At 41.9% G+C, this 12,513-nt stretch overlaps 1 protein-coding gene across 9 annotated transcripts in view; it reads left to right on the forward strand.

Annotated features, from left to right (window-relative positions):
• Positions 1 to 2,734: 2,734 nt before the first annotated feature.
• epha7 (eph receptor A7) overlaps positions 2,735 to 12,513 on the forward strand; it is an 89,402-nt gene continuing 79,623 nt past the window's right edge. For 7 of the 9 annotated variants that reach the window (XM_053336513.1, XM_053336517.1, XM_053336519.1 and 4 more), the window contains exons 1-2: positions 2,739 to 2,799; positions 3,448 to 4,117. In XM_053336513.1, the coding sequence (XP_053192488.1) occupies positions 3,514 to 4,117 (604 nt within the window). In that variant the 5' untranslated portion in view covers positions 2,739 to 2,799; positions 3,448 to 3,513. Of the gene's footprint in view, positions 2,800 to 3,447; positions 4,118 to 12,513 lie in introns of all 9 variants that reach the window. The other 2 variants (XM_053336511.1, XM_053336512.1) reach the window with 1 other exon arrangement.

Below are 12,513 nucleotides of genomic sequence, written 5' to 3' on the forward strand. Positions count from 1 at the left end.
ATTAGGTTTTTAATTGACAATTGAGTGTATTTATATTGGTTATTGTTAAATATGAGGTTTTCTTAACAACTAATATCACATATAACATATAACTGTGATACATTTTACAGTATTTTTAATTATAATGTACCTTTATAAGATATTCCTTTGTTAGTCCCATGATGGAGAAATGTATTATATAAATAATAACAATGATATTAAAAAACAGCTTGTACATGAGGAGTGCTGTAGTTAGTTATAGAGTCTCTCTGGAACACTCAGACTAAAAGTGACTCACTCATCCTCATTTATTATCTTTAATCCAGAAAGCAGTGAACTCAGAAACTTAAAGTCAGTCGGTTAAAACGATAAAACACAAAACATAAAAAGCAGAAATAACATATTTACTCTAATTTCTTCTAATGGCACTGGAGTAAAATGTGTTTTTGGAGGATATAAATATAAAAGTGTGTTTCTGATCACTGCCAATGAACAGAGGAGCTTTTAACAAAGTAGCAAAGTTGACATAAGAGGAAAATGAAACAGATTTTCAAACTTTGAAGAGTCTTTTTTTTTTCTTTTTGGCAGTGTTTCAGTTCTTGGCACATACTGCTCTTAGTGTGTGTGTGTGTGTGTGAGAGAGAGAGAGAGACAGAGAGAGAGACTGTGAGTGTGTGTGTGTGAGTGTGTGCGCACCACACCATCCCTTGCCCTTTTTCCTGAAGAAAACCAAAAATATCTGCTCTAAGTTGTGACAACATCTCTGCCGTGCATTCCCCCCTTAAAAACCCCCTGCCACCTCTGCGCAACTATTGGCTTTCAGCTTGTGTGACGTTTCCTCATCTTCCTCCCGATTGGCCAAACCTTTTGCCTGTCACCTTGACTGACATCACCGGAGCCACAGTCTCCTCCCAGCGGCAGCAGACGCTATTTGAGTGGGGAACAGCGGATTGTTGTACATAGAGCCGGTTTAGTGTCGTCAATGGGAAGCACGCGAGACGGTGGCAAAGCGAGTTACGGTCTAGATTGAAACCCGCGGCTGCACCATGCTCTCCAGGTCTAACTCGTGTCTGTGGATTACATTTTGCCTTTATGTATGCTGTTATTTAGACAGCTCGGAAGCACAGAATACGAAGGAAGGTAAGTTCTTAAAGTTTGGACTCTCTTCCATCCCATCGCGTTTACAGACATGCGCCACAATTAATAGAAATGTGTCCAAATCCAGAAGGCAGCGCAACGGATTGTTCTCTCTTTTTGCTCCTTAATCCGCGTTTTTTCTTATTTTTTTAATAATTCCAAAAAGGTGGATATTTTAGGTGCCAGGCGCAGTCAGATGAGGCCAGTGTGCGGGGATGACAGCGCTGCCTGCTCCCGGGGCTTGTAGCGATGGGCGACCTCTCGGTGTTTTTACGCACGGCAATTAAACGCTGTAGAGCACAGATTACGCAGAAGCTTTAGTTTATACCATAGTCCATCATATGCCAGTGCGCTATCGGCATAACTAGCCCGTTTATTATAGATTAACAATCTATCAGCTCCAAACAAGGTAATATCGATCCGTCCCAGCAGGCTCGCCTCCATGGCAAAGAGTGAGCCGTCTATCTGGACGCAGTTCTCGGGAAGGTTATTTCCTCCAAAGTGGCCTCGGCTCTAGCTGTGTAGTGTTGTATCTTGGATGGGGAAATACAGCAGATTGACGCGGAGCCGTAATCTATAGGAGACACTCAAATTGGCAATGTGAAGGCTATAAAACATCACATTTAAATAACTGACAATGGCACATTTTTTGGCACTTTTAATTCGTCGGGTCACGTTTAAATTAATGATATTATGTTATGCGTAAAAACGAGGGGAAAAAAATCACGCGATAGGAATGGATTTTGTCAGCATTAAAACTACAGTGGTAATAACCGTGCGCGGTGTGGATGTGATGGCTGATATGAATAGTAAATCCTCGCTCTTTATATGCGGGATTTCGTCTAACCTCCACCTCAGACAGTCTCCTGGAAGATATCTTTTGCGGCGGTGCGTCCTGACTGGCCTCTCTTCTCTCATGACGGAGCTGTCTGCTAATATCAAACAATTAAAACTACTTGTTTTTTAATTTTTTCTTCTTTTTTTTAAATTTTCATATTAGCCGCCGCGTTGCGCTCTCGTCCGCTTCCACAACGTTAAACACCAGACTGCACTGACAGATCCCCTTCGCTGGTTTAAACTGAAAACAAGCCGCCCGGTTCAGAAGGTTTCACTGTAGTTTTCTGACCGCTTGGAGCTGCGAATATTCCTCAGTTTCAACACATGTAGTGTGTGTTTGTGTGTGCGTCGGGATGGAGGCAGACGCAGCTCGTTTGACCTTAACGCAACTAAAAAAAAAACAAACAACCGAGTTTTAATCAGCTGGTGCGTCAAATAAAGCATAAATAAATAGATGAAATGCGCGTAAATGTGACGCGTAATCATTCCCATCTCATTCTGATCCGTCTCTATTTCCAGACTCCTTATTTCTTCTTTATACAGACTGTCAGCGTCTTCATTTGCGCCGCAAAAAAAAGTTCCCCCCGCAGATATGAGCACTTGTCTGCTGCAGCATACTTACATATATATACTCTTATTGCATGTTTTTGCTGTAGCTGCTGCTGCTAGAAATTAGGTCAGGGCTATATGCTTTAGATATAGATGTGTGGCCTATCAGTAATACCCAGCCCCGGTGCCCCGGTGAGATTTAACCACCTGCCTCTCGGTTTCCTGTCACTAGTGATTCTGCTGGACTCCAAGGCACAGCAGACAGAACTGGAGTGGATCTCCTATCCTCCCAATGGGGTAAGTCTGCAGAAATCTCTGCATCACTAGCACAGGAACTGATTCCATATCTCTAAATATACGTTTCAAGCTTTGTGTGATGTCCCACATGTGTGTGACAGGAATACTAATATTGAAAAGATGATGCTAAAATATACATCAGCAGCCTATATTTCTCTGCTCACACACACAAAACACACAAGTCTTTCCATAATAGCGGATAAAGAATGCAAGAGGTTGTTTCTGCTGCTTAAACTCTCCCCGGCTTTTGACATTCAGAGCACAAAGGCCTTTAGCAAAGCACTTCCAACTCGCTAGTCTGATTAAAAGCATGCAGGCTGTGAAACTTTTTAAATAAATAATGCGAGTGGAAGCAGATAAACTGAGCGCAATCATTCTCTAAAGATGTTTGTGTGCGATAAAACTGCAACCGCCGATCTCCTTTCATTCATTCCACTGCTTGTTTTTTATTATTAAACACAGAACTGTTCAAAATGGCTATATTTCATACACCTTTGTCATATTCATAGCATTGTAATCACTTCCAGTCTAGCTGTGATTGGCAGTCATTAGATGTCTTTATGTGGAAATCAGTCTGATGGTTTTCACATTTAAAATTTAACATGGTGGACTGTATTCACTTAGAAATGCTTCTTTTTTTTCTTTCAGTGGGAAGAGATCAGCGGCTTGGATGAGAACTATACACCCATACGCACATACCAGGTTTGCCAAGTCATGGAGCCCAATCAGAATAACTGGCTTCGGACTAACTGGATAGAGAAAGGTGATGCCCAGAGAATTTTTGTAGAACTGAAGTTCACCTTGAGGGATTGTAACAGTCTACCAGGTGTGGTGGGCACTTGCAAGGAGACGTTCAACTTGTATTACCAGGAAACTGATTCAGAGGTGGGAAGGAGCTTGCGGGAGAACCAGTACATGAAAATCGACACGATCGCAGCGGATGAAAGCTTCACCCAGGGCGACCTGGGCGAGAGGAAGATGAAGCTGAATACCGAAGTGCGCATAATTGGCCCGTTGTCCAGGCGAGGCTTTTACCTGGCCTTCCAGGATGTAGGGGCATGTATCGCCCTGGTCTCTGTCAAAGTTTATTACAAGAAGTGCTGGTCTATCATCGAGAACCTGGCCACCTTCCCAGACACGGTGACCGGATCGGAGTTCTCCTCGCTGGTGGAGGTCGAGGGCATGTGCGTGAACGACGCCGAGGTGGAGACCGACAACTCTCCCAAGATGCACTGCAGCGCCGAAGGGGAATGGCTGGTGCCCATTGGGAAATGTATATGCAAAGCAGGATTTCACCAGAAAGGAGACGCATGTGAACGTGAGTACTTCTTTCATGTCACAGTGAAACTTATTTTTTTAGTGGTAATTTAATTCACTCATTAGGATTCCTGGAGTAGGAGTTTTGTTCTTCCACTAACTTTTATAAATGAGTCAGGAGCATCCTGGATGTCACACCATGAAAAGGTGTGCCAAGACAAAAAAGAAAAACACAGGCAATAAACTGGGGACTATTTGTGATTTGATTATGCAAAGCAGGTAAATGACAATTTAGGCATCGTTGGCTGAATAGTTGTGTTGGCAAATGGGATTAAAGCAGCTGATTTGACAGCAGTAAAGATGGAGAAAATATTGAGGCCAGGCATCTGCAGTGTAATAACTGGAATCCGCGTTAATTGATTACAAGGCTTTTAATTTATTGCCACGATTCTGTTGACACTGGGATTAAATAATAACTCGAGTTTAGCTCCTCGGCTCAAACGCTGCTCTCTTCTCTACTGGCAGGGGTCCAAGACAATCAGAGCAAAATACACAGGTCTAGAGGAAGTCCAGCCAGTCTTTCTGTATCTCTCTGCCCCGACCGAATGACCCTGACAGAGAAGGCAAACAAATAGCTGCCGAACTGTGGCATTTAGGCCTGGGGATATTTATGAAGGAGCCTAACAGGAAGGGTAAATACAGCCTCGGCAGGACTCCTTTTTTTTGTTGTGGTGCAGGATTGTGAAACTACAATTAACAATAACATGCTTTCTGTCACTCTGAACGCTCAGAGGATTATTTTCAGTGGCCACCTGACTTGAAAGATAAAAATCACTATGGATTAAAGGGGGTGACTTAGGTCACAGAACTTAAGTGGCCTGCGTCCTCGTCAGCCAAGCCTTTTTTTTTTCTTTTTTTGCAAAGTGGGCAACCTCAATCTAAGCAGCTTACGGGGAGCAGCAGCCAGTAATAATTGAAGGAATGCGTCTAAGAACAAATTAGTGTCCCTGGCAGACAAGCTTTTATGCCACGCTGTCATCCATTAGGGACCCCAATGAGGGAGGTGTGTTAATGAAATATATTAGGCCGTGTAATTTAGAGCAACGCAGCCCACCTCAAGTTGTGCTATGTCTCTAATGTTGGTAGGCTATCGCTGATTCAACCCTGCAGAGTTCCTTTTTTATTGTTCTTGTTATTTTAATATGCATAGATGGAAGATCCAGTTGTGCCCTTAGGTAGAAAAGAAAGCCTATGATTTATTTCCACAGGGAGAGCGATGCAGCATAACAGCCGAAAGCTTCAAGTAATTTTAAGCTACTTTTTCTTATTATGTCTTGGTGCACAGCTCTCAGAACAGAAGACTGTTGCATCCCTCTACTAATTAATTTGTTCAGGTGTCGCTTAAACAAATACCTGTAGATATAAGCAGCAGCACAATGACTACTCTAGCCCTTAGGCTGTTTAAAGCTTGAAGAAGAAGGCTCGTTAATGTGTATGTGGATCAAATTCCAGTCTTGACACTGCACCTTTATGAGCTTTATCTCCACTGAGGCATGAGAAGCCTTTGTATTAAGGGGTAGTTAATCTAAATAAAATGAGAATCACGGTGCACCATCAGCACTTCTTCTCCAGCGGCTCGGCTGACATTAAATTGTCCATTCAGTAGTCACCCCTCCCCTCCCTCCCCCTAAGAACAATCTAAAAGCTATTCAAAGTATTTCTATCAGCTGAACAGCAAGAGCAATAAGTCCAAGTGGCTGTGACCGTTAAAAATGTGAGATCCTGGCTCTTGGATGAGGGACTTGTCTGTAGAAGTCTTTCAACTGAGAGTACTTTTCTCTAATGGTGCCTCATGGTGATTCTGTGCCTTAACTGTAAAGGATTCGCTGTGCTTCAAATGAACTCTTTCATACAATGTTGGGTTTGAACGTGTCTAAAGGATACTGTTTATATATGTTCCAAATGGATTCACTTGAAGACAAGGTGGAAAGAACGCTGTCATCGAGAAGGGCGAGACTCTGCAAATAATCGTCCGAAAGGGGGATAACAGTGTACGCTTTTAAAAACTTGGTCTTGGTGTTGTGTTGGGTTGTACACATGAAAAGTAAAAAGTGTGTGGAATGAAAAAAGACGGCTTGAAAGAGAAGCAAATAACTGTAAAGTAGCAGCGCTTGTTTTTGGAGTGTACCAAAAAATTGTTGCGAATCTCCCTGATTCTGACAAAAGAAAAAGGGTTTAGACAATCTGACAAGCACATGATTTGATTATACTGAGGTTCTTCAGCCAGGAATTTGACATTTTTGTATAGCCACCAAAAGGGTTCATATTCATTTAACCATTCAAACATGTTTTTTTAGATCATCTAACAGAAAAACATTACAATGGTCGGATGTACCCTTCCGAATTTGATCATCCATTGGGAAGACATTTGAGACTCCGTTGAATGTTCTGGCAGTCGCCTCTTTTTTAAGCAATCTGCTTCTTTGAGACAGTCCTCAGCTGGCCTATTTTAGTATCTGCAATGTGCTATGATTATGACATGGCTGCTGAGTTAAATATTCAGCCACAGGGTGGGTGCAGGTGGAGTAAGTGAGTTGAGCTGTCAGTCATGTCATTTGAGGAGCCCCCTGTGTGGATGCGAAAGGCCTCCTCCGAAACGTGTTGTGATCCACTCATTCATCACCGTCAACGAAGAGGGACCCCTTGTCTTTTCAACCCCACCCCCCCCCCTTCCACTTCCCACCTCCTTCCCTCCCCTGTCTCTCTTTAACTCTTTGTGTGGCAATCTGTGGCAGTAAATGTCACTCTTCTTCTCCGCCCGCTGTGTTCAGTGGTCTCAGTGTAATGGGCGTTGAAAAAGGCCAGTTGAAGTGTCCCCGCAGCCTGCGCGGGGTTCATTTTGCGAAGTGCGTGTTGTGAAAATAGCGCCCATTCATTCGCTGGTCCTGTTTAGCACTGGCTTCTGGTTGCAATGGAGCCACAGAGTCATTTGGACAGAGAGAGGGCCCTTGTGGGAGGACATTGGCGCCTTTGTTTCGCTCAATCCCGGGAATGTATGTTGTCTGATTTTGACACATCACATCATTGTGGTACTAAGTAACCAGTGTCTGAGAAATGATTAACTGTTGATCCTCACCCAAAAAAAGGGAGAGGCCTCTATCTGGTGGAAAACAGATAAAACAGGCTGTATCTTGCTGCTATCGGTGCATGCTAACAAGAGAGCAGCATCCTGTAGACACTGGGACCATCCATCTTGACTGTCAGAGAGTTGGACAGAAGTTAGTTGGAGACTGATTGATGACCGAGCCCCTGAGGGAAGGGACTGAGCTGTCGGGGTCTGACCACGACAGCTAGTGTGTATGGAAGCCACCAGGCGGCCTGGGTAGTCCAAGCCCAGCTACAGGCCTGGAGAAAAAGCTGCACTTAGCATTTCAAATGAAGCCAGGAAGCCAAGAGTCAGGAGGTCCTCATACATCTTGACGCTCCCTCTGATTGATAAGGTGTGAATTTAATACACCGAATGGCTGTCTTTTACAACTGCTCTAGAGCTTAATTATGCAAATGACAGGTGTGCTTGGAATCCACAGGAGATCCAAATGGACCTAAATCACTCAAGATTGAAATAAATTGGTGATGGATGAGCGCTTGTCCCATCACTGCCAGTGTCTGCTTCCTGTGAATAGCATCATTCTTCCACAGCCCAGGGCTTTTCCTGCTTGTTGTCCTGGCCTGGCAGGTAACAGTCAGGCTCACAGATGTTGGTATTCTCTCACTCAGGATGGTTCTACCAATACTGTTGGCAGTTTCCTAAAATTGATCACTTAGGGGGAGGACTTTGAGAAATGAGACACAGAAAAAAAGCTAAAAATGACTAGCGGTGAAGCAATTAATTGAGTAATCATTGAAGTCATTCATCAAGTAAAATGCTAAACATTTGTTGTTTACGGCATCTCAAATATGACAGTTTGCTTCCTTTCTCTTGTTTTGTACCACAGTGAATGGAATGTTTTTGGGGTTTGGACGATAAATCAGACAAAACCGGCAATTCAAAGGCATCTTTTTGAGTTGTGGGAAGCTTGTAATTGGCATGTTATTTTTCCGAGCATTTAGAGTGAACTCAAGGTGACGTTTTAAAATGTCTTCTTAGTCCCAGCCTCAAGGATGTTCACTTTAGCGCCAAAGAATGCAGTTAAAACCACTGATTCTTCTCCATTTGTGCCTAAAAAGAGACTAAAATAATGAAAGAATTGCCAAGATTTACTTTTCTGTAAACTGTTTAATTGAATAACCAGATTTCAGATCATTGGATTATATATTTCTTATGTTATGCTCAGTGTACTCCAACTCTATGATCAACCATTGTCATTCACTTTCTCACTGCACCCACTGTTGCCTGCATTGTCTCTACTTCAGTTACTGGAGGACTTTCAATGTCGCCGCAGACAAAAAAAAAAGTCTCTCTGTGCTCTGTATTCTGTGTGAAGGTGGACAAAACAATAGAAATAGTGATTACATAGTAAGTTTCTGCAGGAAAGGGAACAATGGTACAAAAAGGCCAATGAAAGGGGGTGTTACGTTTCGGTTGACAATATGCTACCAAGAACAGATTCTGCTCATGTCGACTTATCTTTGTGACCAGACGTTATTTTTATATCTAATTCCTTCTCATTAGTAGAGACTAAGACACAGCTACTTCTTCAGATGATGAAGAGAAGGCAGAATGTTTGAAATTGTGATTTGGCAAGCCGTAACGAAGAGTATTTATTCTCCACATCCAGCGACAAACCCTCCCTGCTTCTCCTTTTTTCAAATACACACTTCCAAATGAGAAGTAAAAAGCAAGAACAAGTCGTTACCCGGGATACAAGGACGTTCTTGGCTGAGCCGTTGCCAGCAGTGCTTTCTGTGGGATCCGGCTGCCCTGTCAACACGTCACATTAAATACAAATGCCTCGTTTTACATACTGGGAGGCTCATTCACAAAGTTGTTTGGCTCGGTAAATATTTATCTCAAAGTTATATTCATATGAAGCTCTCTGATTCATACGCCAAAGCAAAGAGGCATAGAAGCAAAAAAAAAAAAGCCTTGTCATGACTAATTATTTGCTCCAATTGTTTTTTGGGGTTTTTTTAGGTTTATTGATATCACATTAAGGATAGGATTTAGAAACACGCTATCTAAGTAGAGAGAGAACCACACTTTGAGAAGGACAAGAGGCTGCCAGCGTCTGGTCACTGGTAATAGGTTTGTCTCTCACCTCTGCTGATAAGCTACAGCAACTGATTGCATATATGAATATCAAGTAGCTGATGGAAAAGCTCCCTCCGCTCAGCTGTTGTGGGTGCACAAACCTTGTTAAGAAAACACTTTTAGAAGCATCAAATACAATCTCATATTTATTTTCCCACACATTAGCAACCTCAAGGTTCTTTACGCTTAACCCATTGAACCCGATGATGTTTTCGCTGCCTTTACTTAGAGCCGTATTACATAAATATCATTACACAGTCACATATCATATTTTTAGAATATGGTAAGCTACTCAGAAATATTATTCATTTGCATGTCAGTGGTGTTGTACATGCCCTAGAACTGGGGAAAGGTTGAACCCATTTTGAGACTGTTTGATAAGGGTTTTCAACACATGGCAAATATTTGAATATGAATAGTGGAGAGGAGAGTGTTCGTGTTTTAAGGATAGGAGTACGTGTTGACAGGACTCTTAATTGCTTGCATGTTTCCTCACTTGCGTCTTAGTCCATCCTACTGAGGATACATGGAGATAAGCAAGGAAACCACGTGAGGAGACAGGAAAGGGTGAAACATGGTTTTGGAGAAATGAGACATCCTTTCCTGTGAAGTGTGACATGATGATGTCAGTTTATGATGATGACATTAACCGCTGACTTTTAGTAGTTTGTGTGTGCACTGTGTTAATACTAGAGCCCCACCGATATATCAGTCAGCCGATATTGACCTATCACGTTTAAAGTTATATAGGCAGTATTTTATGTATATTTGACCCTTTTTCTTAATTCAAGTTAAAAATATGCACATGTTGTTTTTTGTTTGTTCTGCATGTTTTCTTAATACGTAGCTAATTCAAATTATGAAATTCCCAGAGTGTACTGTTTTAGTTCACTCATGTCATTTTATATAATAAAGTTTACTGTAAAATATCCTACCTTCATTACAATACATATGAAGTAAAAAATGTGTGTTTATGTAAATATTCTGTACATATAAGATTATCAGCCAAAACTCCAGTATCAGTCAGCAGGCTCTAGTTAATACAAATAACGGTGTACAGTTATCACTGCCAGCAGCTGTTTTCTCTCTGCAGCCTGTTACTTGTTTAACAAACACCTGCACATGAATAAAAAGCTACATTCTCTATTTGTACTGTGTCCTGCTCAGAGGCACAGGAAGCATTCATATTATTTATTCATTATTTGCATCTGTATTGATTGATATTCTGATTGAGAATTCATTATTTGATAAGTAGTTATATAATTAGTGCGTCTTTTGAACACTGGAAATGATTTATTAGGCTAAATGTCTCAGGGAAAAAAGGAAATGATGTAACTCGTATCAATTTTCCTCCTACATGTGACTGAATGGAAACGATGACAAATGATGTAAAATATAGAAGTGCTTAAAAAGTGTTTCTCGCTGACAGACGGGCTCGACCTTACATTCATTTTTTTCCATAATAAAACTTAATGAGGGGAAATAAGAGATCATGAAGAGAAAAAAGAAAGGGAGTTGACTCTGTCATCTGTCTTCCCTCCGATATGAAACCGTAGTGATGTTATGACGTATAGGATTAGTCTGATCAGCTGAAGCATTTAATCAATAACTGATATCCATTAAGAAGGCGTATTGGCTGGTGAAAGACATGTTTCTTCTTGCTCCCCAGAGCAAGATTAAGAGACTTAAGAAGCTTTCAAGATGTTGGACCAGAAGTACAGTAGGTCCTGACCTATACTAGAATATAGGGCCAATACTGATACTAGGGAGTGAAAATATTCTGATATTGATATATTGGCTGATAATCTTTTAAGAATATATACATAAACACAAGTGTGACAAAAATGTGTAATGAAGGTGAGATATTTTACAGTTTACTTATAAACTTTATTTTTATAAAATGACATCAGCTCACTGAAACAGTAAACACACTTTAATATGTATGCTAAAAAAATGCTGCCTATATACCTTTAAAAAAATATCAGCACATGTCAGACAGCATAAAGACCGATACTAATATGTGATGGGACAACATCGACCATTAAATATATCAGTTAGGCTCTAACCAGAACAACTTCTGCTTCTAGAGAAGATCAAGAAAATATCAAATAAGAGACTTATAAGAGATGTACCTCATAAGTCTTAAAAAGTCTAAACAATAGAAGTACAAACAATGAATAAGCCTTGATTCAAATAAGAGTGATGGGGTGTGATTTCTGACAAAAGTTGCACCGATCAGCTCTTTTTATTCTAAGAAGCCAAGAAAAAGCGAGAGTGAAGCTTTATCAGTATCCAGGTCTTGGAATCTGACCTGCCGGCCCAAATTTGAGCTCTTCTGTTGCGTCACATGAATAGACAGAATCAAAGCAAACATTCCTCATTTCTCACACAAACAAAGGCATATGGTCAGCCTTACTGGTAAGAGACTTTGTTAACCCCCTAAAAGGGAGACCTCTGCGACTCCGTGTCAGATAGCATTATTTCCAAGGTGACGCCAGGGTCCAGGTTTGTCCATGCATAAGGTCAGTGAATATTAACTTCATTTACACATGGCTGCAGACCAGCACAGAGACACAATGGAGGCCTGCCTGTCGCGTTTAGTAACGTGAGCGCACCGGCTGACAGGACACTGTCAAGACGGAAGATGGATGATCGCAGCAGTTGACCCCTGATCGCCAGAAGAGTCACCTCTCCGGCCCCTCCTCCTCCTCCTCCTCCTCCTCTCCCTGCATGACAAAAGAGCCCTCCTCCCCCTGCGCCCCGGCCCTCATCTCCACTTGCACTAACAGGTTCAGACATCTTTATCGATCCCCGCTTTCCATACCTCTCACTAGTCTAAGCTTTTGCCCTTTTTAGCTATCCAAACGGTGGTGCAGATGTCTTTTTTCTTTTTTTCTCTTTCTTTTCTGGAACTGCTCACCCGCTGACTGTTGGAGATGGATGTGATCAGACAAGCGGACTCTGTGTCAAAAGACAATACCTATGGTGTTTTGTGTTGTACCCCCGTGGCATGAGGGTGAAAGTGATATGTGACTGAGCCAGGGGTCTCGACACCTTTAAGAGGCAGCGGGGAGGGGTCCTGTTGTCAGTTGGGGCTGCTCCTCTGGGAAGCTTCAGACCACTGGCTCTGTACTTCAATCTTCCTTTTAAAGAGGGAAATCAATAACTTATTACATAACTTTTTTCCTGCTTCCATCCAGAGCAGG

Source organism: Scomber japonicus, chromosome 17 (genome assembly GCF_027409825.1).
Source record: "Scomber japonicus isolate fScoJap1 chromosome 17, fScoJap1.pri, whole genome shotgun sequence".
Lineage (NCBI taxonomy): Eukaryota > Metazoa > Chordata > Actinopteri > Scombriformes > Scombridae > Scomber > Scomber japonicus.